This window comes from Solanum dulcamara, chromosome 4, assembly GCF_947179165.1.
Source record: "Solanum dulcamara chromosome 4, daSolDulc1.2, whole genome shotgun sequence".
NCBI lineage: Eukaryota > Viridiplantae > Streptophyta > Magnoliopsida > Solanales > Solanaceae > Solanum > Solanum dulcamara.
Window position 1 is genome coordinate 26,674,983 of NC_077240.1, and position 13,667 is coordinate 26,688,649.

At 34.1% G+C, this 13,667-nt stretch overlaps 1 protein-coding gene across 2 annotated transcripts; it reads left to right on the forward strand.

Moving 5' to 3' along the window:
• The first annotated feature begins 4,835 nt into the window (after positions 1-4,835).
• LOC129887151 (E3 ubiquitin-protein ligase RHF1A-like) lies at positions 4,836-11,246 on the forward strand. 2 transcript variants are annotated; one of them, XM_055962120.1, is made up of 9 exons: positions 4,836-4,890; positions 4,981-5,118; positions 6,469-6,515; positions 6,649-6,711; positions 6,945-7,035; positions 7,114-7,430; positions 7,628-7,723; positions 7,801-8,161; positions 10,849-11,246. In XM_055962120.1, exons 2-9 carry the CDS (start codon positions 4,996-4,998, stop codon positions 10,858-10,860), a joined length of 1,110 nt encoding a protein of 369 aa, XP_055818095.1. In that variant the 5' UTR covers positions 4,836-4,890; positions 4,981-4,995; the 3' UTR covers positions 10,861-11,246. The 2 variants fall into 2 exon arrangements, with proteins under 2 accessions (XP_055818095.1, XP_055818096.1); XM_055962121.1 differs by having other exon boundaries at positions 4,846-5,118; positions 7,123-7,430.
• Positions 11,247-13,667: the final 2,421 nt, after the last annotated feature.

The following is a 13,667-nucleotide window of genomic DNA, read 5'->3' on the forward strand; positions in this document are numbered from 1 at the left end:
CTTAATAAATGAAGGTTATATAAATGATGTCATTTGTCCATGTGTTTTTATTAAGAAAACGGAATCAGAATTTGTTATATTCGCCGTTTATGTTATGATATAAATCTCATTGGAACCCCTGAAGAGGTCCAAAAGGCAATTGAATATCTAAAGAAAAAATTTGAAATGAAAGACCTTGGAAAGACAAAACTTTGTTTAGGTCTGCAAATTGAACATTTAGCAGACAGAGTTTTTGTCTATCAACCTGCCTACACTGAGAAAATCTTAAAAAGATTTTACATGGACAAAGCACATCCATTAAGTACTTCAATGATTGTTCGATCACTTGAAGAAAATATAAATACCTACTTGAGACAACCAGAGATCTAATGTTCCAATCATATTTACCCCAAAGATATTGGGGAGAATGTATTTTGACAGCCACTCATATCATAAACAGACTTCCTACCACTTATCTGAAGAACAAACGCTCTTTTGAAGTCATGCATGAGAGAAAACCTTCTTATTCATTCTTAAGGAGTTTTGGATGCCTCTTCTATCCAACAGTACCAAAAGCCCATAGAGACAAGTTTGAACCTAGAACAATACCTCATATCTTTATTGGTTATCCATTTGGAACAAAAGGATACAAGGTGTTGAGCCTAGCCATTAAGAAGATATACATTTCAAGAGATGTGATGTGTCAGTTGAATGTATAGAGTTGTTAAGTGTTGAGCTAGTGTCTGTGATACTTACACTTTCTGGATCACTGGAATGAGGTGCAGGTATGAACAAATCATCATAAACAGCAAAATGGGGAGAAGGATTTGAATAATGAGTAGGATTTGAACGCAAGTACTTAGAAATCAAATCAAATAAAGCTCTTTTGGGAGCAGATGCAAATGGAAAAACATTCTCAGTGCTATTGGTGCACTTATGTATCTTGCTAACGCAACTAGGCCTGATATAACATTTTCTGTTAATTTGCTAGCAAGGTATAGTTCATCCCCAACGCGAAGGCATTGGAACGGTATCAAACATATTTTGCGATACCTGAAGGGTACTATTGATATGGGTTTGTTTTATACTAACAAAGGTTGCGTAGACCTTATTGGTTATGCAGATGCAGGTTATTTATCAGACCCACATAAAGCTCGATCTCAGACAGGTTATCTATTTACACACGGAGGGACTGCTATATCATGTCGATCTACAAAACAGTCCATTGTTGCTACTTCTTCAAATCATGCTGAAATAATAGCAATTCATGAAGCAAGTAGAGAATGTATGTGGTTGAGATCGATGATACAGTTCATCAAAAAAAGATGTGGTCTGGAAAATAATGTTAAAATACCCATAATTATATTCAAAGACAATGCCGCGTGCATAGCTCAATTGAAAGGTGGCTTCATAAAAGGAGACAGAACGAAACACATTTCACCAAAATTATTCTTCACACATGATCTTCAGAAGAATGGTGAAATTGATGTACAACAAGTTCGTTCAAGTGATAATCTTGCAGATTTATTCACAAAGGCATTACCAACATCAACTTTTGAGAAGCTAAGACACAAGGTTGGAATGCGCCGTCTCCAAAATATCAAATGAAGTTTTCATCAGGGGGAGTAAAATACGCGCTGCACTCTTTTTTTCTCAACCAAGGTTTTGTCCCACTGGGTTTTTCTGGTAAGGTTTTTAATGAGGCAGCAATCAAGGCGTATTACCAGATATGTAGACACAAGATTTATGGATATTCATGATAAATATGTATATTATGTTTTGTAAAGTTTTTTTTACACGTGGACATCCAAGGGGGAGTATTATGAAAGTGGATTGTCCACTTAACATAATATTCTATATTAGTGGGGCCCACTCAAAGTGGGCAACTAACCCACTTGGTTTTCTTCTTCTTTGATGGCTATAAAATGCCATCATTTTGGCACAAAAACATCCATCCGAAGAAACATAATTACATACTGAAAATTTGCAATCACTCTCTTCTATTTTATTTTCCTTACTCTCTCCGTCTAATTAATTGTTGAGGTAGTATATTCATAACAAACACAATATAATACTTCTCATCTTATTTACATTCCAACACAAAAGAAACAACCTTATATAAGGTGTAGATCTTCTTCTATAAATAAACATAACAAAATGGATGATATTTAAGGAGTAGTAGGATAATTAGTAGGATATAATGATGTCATAATGGTTATTTTGTAACTGAAGGATAACCCTGGTAAGACTCTTCAGCCTAATAATAAAAAATAATGACACTATTTTCTCCATTTTACCTCTCCTAATTATCATACACGTTAATATTAAAGTATATATACAAATCAATAATGAATCTTTTATAAAAAGATATAAATAAATTAATAAATTAAATTTTATATTTTTAAAAACTTGATATTACAACTTAGAATCTCAAATTTTATTTTTTTTAAAAAATTATAATTTAAAATTATAATATCAAATCGGATGTTGAAACATCTAATGCGACTCATACCCTCATATTTCTTAAAAACCAAATATCACACAATAATTTAATTATTTTTGAGATAAGTGTCAAAAACACATCTAAACTATTCCTCTTTTTTAAATTTTATACCTAAAATGTTGGGAGTGTGATTTCATACATAAACTATCACTTATTAGTTTGAGAAACACACTTTTCTCTTTCATTTTTTTTTCCATATCACACTCTACATGGACAAAATATTTATCTTGACAAAAATTAAATAAATTATTAGAAGTTAAAATTAAAGATTAAAGTATAACTATATCCCCCATCCAAAAAAATAATAATTATAAAATAAAATATAAAATATTTTTCTTATCTCACTCCACCACTTTCTCTCACCATACCCCCATCAATTTTTTAGTTTATTTTTAATTTTTAAATTTCTTTTATAAAAGCTTTTTAAAAAATTCTTACTTCATCCTCCCTTCAAATAATAATTTAGATATTATTTTATTTTATTTTTAAAAAATCTACCTGGCCCCACCTAACTCTCCGCTTCCAATTTTTTTCTAATTTTGTGTTAGATATATACATATGATTTTAGGTAAGTAATTTTTTACTTGCCGTAAGACTTTTTTTAAAATATAATTTTTATTTATGTTATATTTGATATGTAGAAAAAATATTTTTCTAAGAATATAAGTACATATCTAACTCAAGACGATAAAAATGTAAATAAATAAATAAAAATAAATTAAGAGTAGAGGGTTAGATGTGGTGGATATAATTTTATTTTTTTATAAAAAAAATAATAACTTTTTTTATGAAGGAGTGAAGGAGGGGATGAAGTATGAATTTTCTTTAAAATATTTTATATAAGAAATTTTAAAAAATAAAAGACGGGGATTGTCTTCGGGGGGGGGGGGGGAGGTGGTGGAGTGGGTGAGAAAAATATTTTAAATTTTATTTATCAAAAAGGTAATTTTTTTTTTGGGGATAAAAATACTTTAGTGTTTAACTTTTAGTTAATATTAATAGTTTATTTATTTTTTGTCAAGATGTAATATTTATTTATTTGGAATGCCATATGACAAGGTTTTTACAAAAAATAGAGAGAGTGTATTACAGGGGTGTGCATTATTCGGATTAAACCGAAAAATCAAACCAAATTAAACCGTATTTTAATTTGGATTGGATTTTTGATTTTTTGGTTTGGTTTTGGATTAAAAGTTTACTTGTTTTTGTTTGGTTTTGGATTTAGAAAAATAAAAACTGAAAAATCGAATTATTGTTTATATATATATAGAGATAGATATATATATATAGATAGATAGATAGATATATTACTAATTACATATATAATATTTTGGTTTAAAATTAAAGTTATAATTAACCACTTTTATCCCTTTTTTTAGTTAGATAATTTTTATTAGGGTATTAATAATTTACTGTATTAGGATATTTAGGCCCGAGTCAGTGGCCATTTTTATTTCACTAATTATTGTGTTTTAAAGTTTTACTCGTAATTTATTTTAGAAAATATATTTAAGAGAGTCAATATTATTACTTCTCATTGTATGCAATTTTTAATTTTTTTAAGCATGTAAATATAACGTTGATTGCTATTAATTATTGACATAATCGAATCGCCGAACCGAAAAAAATCAAATTGAAAAGAGAAAAACCGAACCAAATCAATTTTTTTTGGTTTGAATTGGATTACACTTTTACAAAATCGAAAATTAAAAAACCGAAATCGAATAACATAAAACCGAACCAAAAAATCGAATGCACACTCCTAGTGTATTACACACACCACTAAGGTGTGTTTCTCAAATTAATAAGTGATAATTTAGGTATGAAACTCACACTTTCAATAGTTTAGGTATGAAACTCAAAAAAATAGATAGTTTAAATGTATTTTTAACACTAATCTCATTATTTTTTAATAATCAGACAACAAAATTAGGACGAAAGAATAAATGGATCAAAAATAGTAAAAAAAAAATAAAAATAATAAGGTAAAGGGTTGAATGATTCCAAGTTCCAACAACCGTCCGAATGGAGATGGGATTCTTTCTTCTCTCTCTCTCATCCATAATTCTTTTCTTTGACCTTTCTACACGCTTTCTCTCTCTACACATTTCTAGGATTTTGTTAACTATGAAACATTGATTTATAAGCTATTTGTTTTTAGTTTTTTTTACTGTTTAATTGGCCAATTTAAAAGGCTTAAAATAAACTCTAATAAATAATTAAATTTATTTAAATAAATTTATTTTAAATAATTTATACGTTGAAAATAGCTTATTATAAATAAATAAAAATAAATTAGTATGTACCTATATTTTTTTTAATGGTGCTTAAAAATGAGTCATTCCAAACCGGCAATATTTTCTTCCTCTCCCCTTCTCTTTACTTTATTCTACGGATTTTCCCCTTTTGTATGCTCTCTCTTTCTCTCTATATACATACATTTATCTCTCTATATATCTACATATATACTTACATTGATTTTTCTGGCATTGTTACAGTTCTAGCTGAATTTCATGGCTAACGATTTGGAAACATCGCCGCCGCCGGCAGCAGCAGCATCGGCCGTCGTTGATGATAGCATTGAGGATGCCTGTAGTATCTGTCTTGAGCCGTTTGACTCCGATGATCCTCCTGCTGTATGCTATATCTACAAGCTTCGCTTTTGTGTTTGATGCATTTTCCTGTTTTATTAAATTAAATTTTTAAAAAAAACTATATGAAAGTTAGGGATTATTTGCCTGTAGCATTTTTCCTGCAGCTGTTTGTCTCCGATGATCTTCCTGCTGTATGTTATCTCTAAGCTTCCCCTGTTTATTTTGTTGCATTTTCTGTTAAAAAAAATAAAATTCATTCCATAATTGGCTATATATATTGTTAAAACTTAGGGTTTGTTTCTGACTTTTTGATGCGTTTTCTGTTTTGTTCCCGTAAATGCTGTGTGTTTCGAAAATTTAAGGATTTTATGAAAAATTAAGGAGATGTAGATGACTCTAATGTTTGTTGATCGGAATGGATGAGTTCTAGCAGTGTGTAGTTTTCACACCTTGGAAGTTCCGACGACTTTTTAATGGAAGCAGTTGGTATATAAAACAATAAAGAAGGAACAAGTTTGGATTTTGTGGTTTAATTGTTGAAATATAGAGTGAGATGTTGGTCATGTGTTTCTTTATTGATCAACATTTGATCAGTGAGTTATCATGTTACATCAAATCTCTGATATGTGGCCTTCTCAATAGGATCTACGTGTACCAAAATGTGTATCTTATTCTTCTAGAACTGAACCTTGCTCTAATTTCAGGACTCTTTTGTTAACCCCTGCCCCCTCTTATATTAGGATTTGCATAATGATAATGTAATCTACCAAGAAGGCATGCAAATAATATACACGAAGTAATGGTATAATTTATATCTTAGTTATGGTTAAAATTGCTTGTTCTTTTATTAATCTTTGGAGTATGGTGAGCTTAGTATTTTTCTTACTTTCTCCGAAGAGAGAGATAGAGATGGATAGATATATATATATATATAGAGAGAGAGAGAGAGGGAGAGGGAGGGAGATAGATCGATAGATAGAGATAGGTAGATAGATAGATAGAGAATGGTGTGCCTAGTTTCTCTTCTTATCTTGTTGAAACATCCATCTCAACCTTAGTTTTATGATTTTTACTTATTCTGATCTAATGTGATACCGGTTAAACCTCAATGGAACATAATGTTAAAAATCGATTTGTTAGGACTGGTCTTATTCTCCAAACTAATCCCAACTAATTTAACTTTGTGAACTAGTTTGATAGCTTCTTTCGCAAAAAATATTAGACAGTTCAGTTTGTTTGACAAAGGAAGTATGTATCAAAGTGATGTTGCAAAGTTCTTGCTGTCTCTTGGTGATGTCTTCTTTTGATTCTTGTGGCAATTCGTGTGTATGCTTGATTATTGTGTTCCATTATGCATTTACCCAAGTTTCTTAATTTCTTGTTTTCTTTCAGGTAACAGATTGTAAGCATGAATATCATTTGCAGTGTATTCTTGAATGGTACATTCAAAATTGTTACTGTATAATATTTTGGTTAAATGTCAGGAACATTCAGTTCCTCCCCGTCTGCACATTTTTAACCACCACTGTCTTGGTTGATATGCTCAATGAACATCGTGTAAATTCTGTTCAGGTCTCAGAGAAGCAAGGAGTGCCCAATTTGTTGGAGGGTTCTTGCATTGAAAGACCCTGCAAGGTATTTGAAATATTCTGTGGCTAAGAACACAATTATACTACCATTGACTACTTTCTCGTGGAATTGGTCTCGTCTGCGGACAAGAGCTACTAGCTGCAGCACGCAATGCAGCCAGAAATACATATCTTTTTTTTTTCTTTTCTTAAAGGAATTTCATACTGTTTAAGAGCCAAGCATTCTGATTGATACCTCATTGAGACGTATTTATTTCCCTCTTTTATGATGATCTCCAGCCAAGAGCTACTAGCTGCAGTGGAGATTGAAAGGAACATGAGGTCAAGGCTTAATGTGCGTCATACCAATGAAAATGTCGAAGCCAACCATGTGGGTGACATTGCTAAGCTTGGAATTGGCTTATTTCTTTCCATTCCATTTTTGCTTCATTCTTACTGAGAGCCTTAGTATTTCCAGGATGCCTCGCAGCAGAATGATTCAGATTTTGAGGAGCGAATTATGCGACATTTTGCTGCTGCGACCAGTAGAGTCCGTCTTGTCAACAGAAGGAGAAGACAGGCATCTTCAGGATTTGGTCCTACACAGGTTGTACCTTCTGTGCCTGTAGGAGTTGGTTCAAACCAGACTCAGAATAATGAATCCCCTGTACAGTTCCAAGGCTTTGGGTTTTCTGGGGATGGGTCTGCTGCTTCTGCAACTTCTTCTAGTATTGGACCTGCATCATCATCAGTTCCTACCCATGGAAGTGATCCTTCTAAGCTTAGGTATGACTGAGACTGTCAAGCTTGATGAATAACTCGGCAGTGTAATGAAGCTATCTACTTAAAATCCTTAATATGCACCATCTCTTAATCCTAAGTGTGGTCACTACGTTTTTACCTTGATTTTTTTGTTAAGTTTTTCCACAATTGATCCGGAATCGTATGCCTCACTACTTGGTTACTTGTTGGAATTCCTTCAGCCAACCACCAACTTATGGTCCCCAGAGGTCAAGCTCATCCGAGTTTCTTGCATTTTCTGAATCTATAAAATCCAAATGGTCTTCTGCTTCAGCGAGGTAGAGGAACTCCAACTTGTCGTTTCCTTGAAAGCTATTTTGATTCCCCTCTAAGGTTATTGTTTCTCTTTCAACAGGTATAAGGACTCAATCTCAAAAGGTACTCGTGGTTTTAAGGAAAAACTATTAGCACGCAACACCACTGTCAAGGAATTTGGCAGAGAAGTTCAGCGTGAGATGAGTGCTGGAATAGCTGGCGTTTCAAGAATGATTGAACGACTTGATCTTACTTCAAAACGTACTGGAGCTGCTGAACCATTATCTGCATGTACCATGGGTACCTCAAACGTTCCTGATAGAGGATTGAGCGAGCAAGGAAATGTGACAATTCAAGCGCATGATGGTTGCAGGAAGCATTCTACAATTGAAGTAACTCCTACCAATCCCTCATTGATCTCCAACACCAACACTGGCCAAATGGGAATTTCTCTTGGACAGGTTTGTAGTTGGTCTAACTATATCTTGAGTAGTTGTGAAGCTTTACTTGTTTCCGTGTTCGTCATCGCTGATGTTGCCAATATGCTCTTCCATTTGTTATCCATAGCTTCTGCTGGATGTTTATATTGCCTTTAAACAGAAAACTAAACTTGGAAGCCTAGTCTGCTTTATTTTTCCCGATTGGATATAGAGTTAGCATACAACTGCAGCATCGGAACTTTGACTCAGAAATTAAAATGACACCTTCCTAAACAGAATACATTACATACTGTGAGAAATAAGATAGTTTGAGAGAAAACTCAGCTTGATTATTCTCTCAAGCAATTTCGGCTTAAATAGCTAAGTGTATTATATATTTTAAGGAAAGGAAAGAGGATCAAATTACATAATTAGAGGAGTAAATGCCTAGGAAGTACTTCAATCTGCCTAGGGTCCTATCTCTTGTCTGGAAATGTTATAAGAGATGTTGCTTCAATTTAATTATACCAGCTTCATCATTGCCCGTGATGACTGTTTCTTCCCCCCCCCCCCCTCCAACCCCCCCATCAGGAGGATCAATAGAGTTCCCACTTTCGCTCTAGCGACTCGAAACCTCAACCCCTACCAGTTGATGGTGGAGGTGCTCAACCACTAGAGCAAGCCTCCCTTGTCTGTGACGACTATATCATCAACATAAATGACCAAATAAATGCACAAATTATGAGCATTATGTCAATAGAATACAATGTGATCAACCTCACTGCAAGTCATACTCAAGTCCTGAATGACTGTGTTGCTACTTACCAAATCATGTTCGAGGAGATTGTTTCAAACCATATAGGGATTGACGCAACCGACATACAATACCACTATATTCTCCCCGAGTAACAAATTCAGGAGGTTGCTCCATATATACATCATCCCCAAGATCATCTGGAGAAAACATTTTTGATGTTAAACTGATAAAGAGGTGATAAAGAGGTCAATCAAGAATGATAACGATAGATAGTAAAAGGTCAATCAAGAATGATAACGATAGATAGTAAAAGGTGACCATATGCTATTTTAGCTAAGGGGGAAAAAGTATCACTATAATCACGCCCACATATCTGAGTACCTTTAGCAGCAAGGCGGGCTTTAAGTTGATCAATTTGACCATCTGGATCAACTTTGACTACATACACGTACCAACAACCAATAGTAGATTTACTTGGAGGTAGAGGAACAAGCTCCCAAGTACCACTAGCATGTAAAAAGACATCTCTTTGATCATCGCATATCACCATCTAAGATGGGATAGCACTTTACTTGTGGACTTAGGAATAGGGTTAGGACTAGGATTACGAGTGGATTGAGTACCTTCATGGAGGGTGATCGGTGGACTAGGAGGAGACAAGTCCGCAATATATGATGCTGGATCATGACGACGATGATAAGTCGAGTGGTGGAACTGGAACCGTAGGTGATGGAACTAGAGCTGTAGGTAGTGGAGCTGGATCTGTAGGTGATGAAACTGGAGTTGTAGAGCAAGACGAAGGAGAAGTGACTGATCCCCAAAAGATGAAACTGGCAAGACCTCAGAAATGTCTTATTTGATCACCTGGATCTGTGAAGTATGAATGGGTTTGAAAGAAGGCAACATCAGCAGATACAAGGCACCGCTAGAGGTTAGTTGAATAACATTGACATCCCTTTGCACCCTCTAGTAACCTAGAAATACACATTTAAGAGCACGAGAATCTAACTTTTCTTTTCCTGAAGTAAGGTTTTGGACAAAACACATGCTTCTGAAGACACGAGGTAGAAGAGACCCAGTAGCTTTGGCTCGGATGTTGTATATGTGCGTAAAAATCTACAAAAGAAGGACAAATGATAGATTTTGAACCAAGTATAAATCAAATGGGATGTGGTAGAATTCCGAACTTGAACCTAGAATGTTCAAATCTTGAATTCACCTCTAGATTTTGGAAATGATTATAAATGAAACAGGAATATGAATCTGAGGATGTTCAGTATCTGAAACAGTAGTCCATTGATAGGATTTTAGGTGTTTGTGTTTCCTATGTTTGTTCCTTTCTATTCTCCTACCAGAAGTACTACAACTTTTTATTTACTTTTCATAGTGCGATGTGTTAGAAAGAGCTTTTCCATGACATTTTTTATTCCATCTGCCCCTATGTGCTCAATAGCAACAACAATGATGGGTCTTGTTGGATTGCCTGATCACCTCATCCCGAAAGCCGCTAGAAAAAGACATTTTATTTTACAAAATATAATGTTGCTTCTCCGTCTCTCTTCACGTGCATGCTGATTCTATTTTATGATCATGTATGTGTAAATACTTTTTGACAAAGGGTTGCAGTAAGACTTGAACCTAGACTCCTTTTATGTTGATGGCATGTTGAATTGCGTTAACACCTTATCTAAAAGCTTAAGTTATTAGATAAACTTTTATTTATTTAATTATGTCTTCGACAAGTCTCATTATAATTATAAACTAGTAAAATATCGATTATTTAGAAATCACAATTATCTTCTTCTCTTATCTCATAAAAGTGATAAAGTTTATGAAGCAACTGTTGCAAGAGGTTAGGATTGGAAGATAACCAAAAAGAATTTTGACTTTTCCATATCGATAGTTCTCTTTGCTTTTGAAATGAACTCTTTCCGCTGTTTAACCATTTCTTTCCCTCTTTTTTCCCTTTCAGAATGGAAACTGATGCTGCAACCCTGTTGAAGTCAGAATAAATGATACCTGATCATGGTCCTCTTTGTCTCTGCTATTAACTTATAGCATAATGTATAATCTGCAAGTGACGTACGCTCTAAAGGTCAGTTATTGCAGTAGGTGACTGACTTGCGTCCTGCAGTTACTGTCTGAAAACCTGGAGATTTGATATGCTGTTGGAGAAATTACAGTTTGTGCTTAAGCCTTAAGGTCTCATGACCTGTTCTCTTTACTGTAAACCTGTAGGATAGTAAGATTGTGATGCAGATGAGCTTGTGTAATTAACCATGTCCATTACCTTAATGGATATTCAAGAGTGGATGTCTTATGGACTATCCGTCATTCTTCTTTATGGTGGTTATATTTTCTTCTTTGTTATGATTTTGCCCAGTTTATCTGATTTTTACTAACCTAAGGCAGAAGCTTTATTCGCCTGAATGACTTCTTGAAAATTAGCAAGCATTAGTTTTTTGTCGTGCACCTTACCTTAGATTTTGTCATTTATGTGAAATGTGGAGGGTAATAGCTAATTTTTGCAGCCCTGTCCTTTGGAGTTTCTGATCCTAGCTAGAAACGTTTTCTTCCGGCAAGGTTTCCCCTTGCACAGGTATCTACACCAGTCCAGGAGCTACGCCTTTAACACATATTCCTTTAGCAACAAGTTGATGAGCTAGTTCTCTAGTTTGGCAACCTTTGTTGTAGTATTAGACTATAGGTTAAATCAAATTTGTGAACTCACCTGTCATGTCCCTTGTTGGAAAAATGATTCTTGTATCTGAAAAATAGGTTTTAAAACATATTCTTTATCTTTTACTAGCACTTAATTATATTACTCTTCATTAGCATTTCCATCCGACCACCTTTGATGAGCCTTAATTAGTTATTAGTACTCTCAGATGTCCATTATCTTGGACTATATAATTCCCTCTGAGTTCACTTTAATAGGGTGGATTGGATGAAACAAACCTTCCTCCTTTCTTCTCGTGTTGGCTTTCCTTTTTGTTAATCTTGGTTAGTTTTTGTATTCCTAGTTTTATACAAAAATAGCTCGTTTAATCTTGTCCTGTGGGATACACCTACACAAGGTGGATATCATTAACGATAGTGTATTTTTCATAAAATTTCAACGCGCTCTCTCTCTCTCTCTCGTCTGTTCTCTTTGTTTTCCATCTCCCTCTAGTATTTACTTACACCAAACTTACAAGGAGCTTGTAAAAAATGTAATGAGGATCGGTAATGTTTCAAGGTAGAAGGCAAAAAACAACAAGCTTCTCTAATTAATAAAGGGAGGGACAATTTCAAATATATACAATAAACTAATTAGTTTACGATAAATATAGTCATAGTTTATTTATATTACTTATATATGAGCTATACACTGAATATACAGTATGACACACTCAAAAACTGAATATAGTTTGACTATACATGAAATATACACTGACTATACAACGAATGACCATTTTTTTGGTAATTATTTTTGCTGAATGGCAATGTGGTGTAATTATTCCATTACAATAAACTAATCAATTTACCATAAATATAGTCATATTTTATTTACATAAAAAATAGCCAAAATCATAGGAAATATACAGTGACTATACACTGACTATACAATATAGATTATTTATACATGAGTTATACACTGAATATACATTATGATACACTCAAAAAATCGAATATAGTTTGATTATACATGAAATATATACTGATTATACATGCCTATACAACGAATGACCATTTTTTTATAATTTCTTTGGCCGAATGACCACTGGGTGTAATTTGCCTATTTATAAATACTTCATAACTCATTACTCTCGTTATTCTATTTTATGTTTTTTTTTCCTTTTTCAATCTGTTAACATGACATACTTTTATATTTTGAAAATTATTTAACATTAAACTTTTAATTTTATCTTAATGACATTTTTTTTATATAGTGTCACGAATCAACTCCGTAGGCCGTGACGGGTGTCCGAACTGGACACTCGCATATACCCTTGCTAACCATAAGTAAACTTGTCTCTTATTTGAGTCATAGTGTGCCAATAGGCAAGATAATATATAAGCCGACGAGGCTATCGTAGCATATCGGCACAACTGTACCTACATACATATACACAACCCACATACATGTCCACAGACCTCTAAGAGTAAGAACAGTAACATAAGGCGGGACAGGGCCCCGCCGTACCCGTAAACAAATAAATATATACATCGAGGGTTAATATCAAAACTAGGCTCCGGCACTATGGAGCGCTTCTGAACTGCTGAGTGAAACTCCTACGCTGACGGATCCCCAAAGTGTGCATCTGTATCTGCGGGGATGAACGCAACCCTCTAAAAAAAAGGGATCAGTACGACATATGTACTGAGTATGTAAAACATAGACATCATAAGGAAATTACAGTTGGCGTAGAGATGCAGCGGCAAGTGTGACATCTAATCATTTACTGTACATGTAGCTTATAACATAAGGTCGTACATACTATCTCGTACTATACCCATTCCGTTCGAGGACTTGGTGTAATGACTACATCACTCTGTTATCATAAGCATCTGTATACTATTAGTGCTATCTCATATAATAATGTCGAGGAACGTCGTCCCGATCCATATATTATATAGTAATGTTGAGGAACGTTCGGCCCGATCCGTATATTATATAGTAATGCCGAGGAACGTTCGGCCCGATCCGTATATTATATATCGTACCCGGCCCTTTATGGTACTCGATGTCATCATATCATCATACTGTACCCGGCCTTTTATGGGACTTGGTGAAAGATGTATTACAGT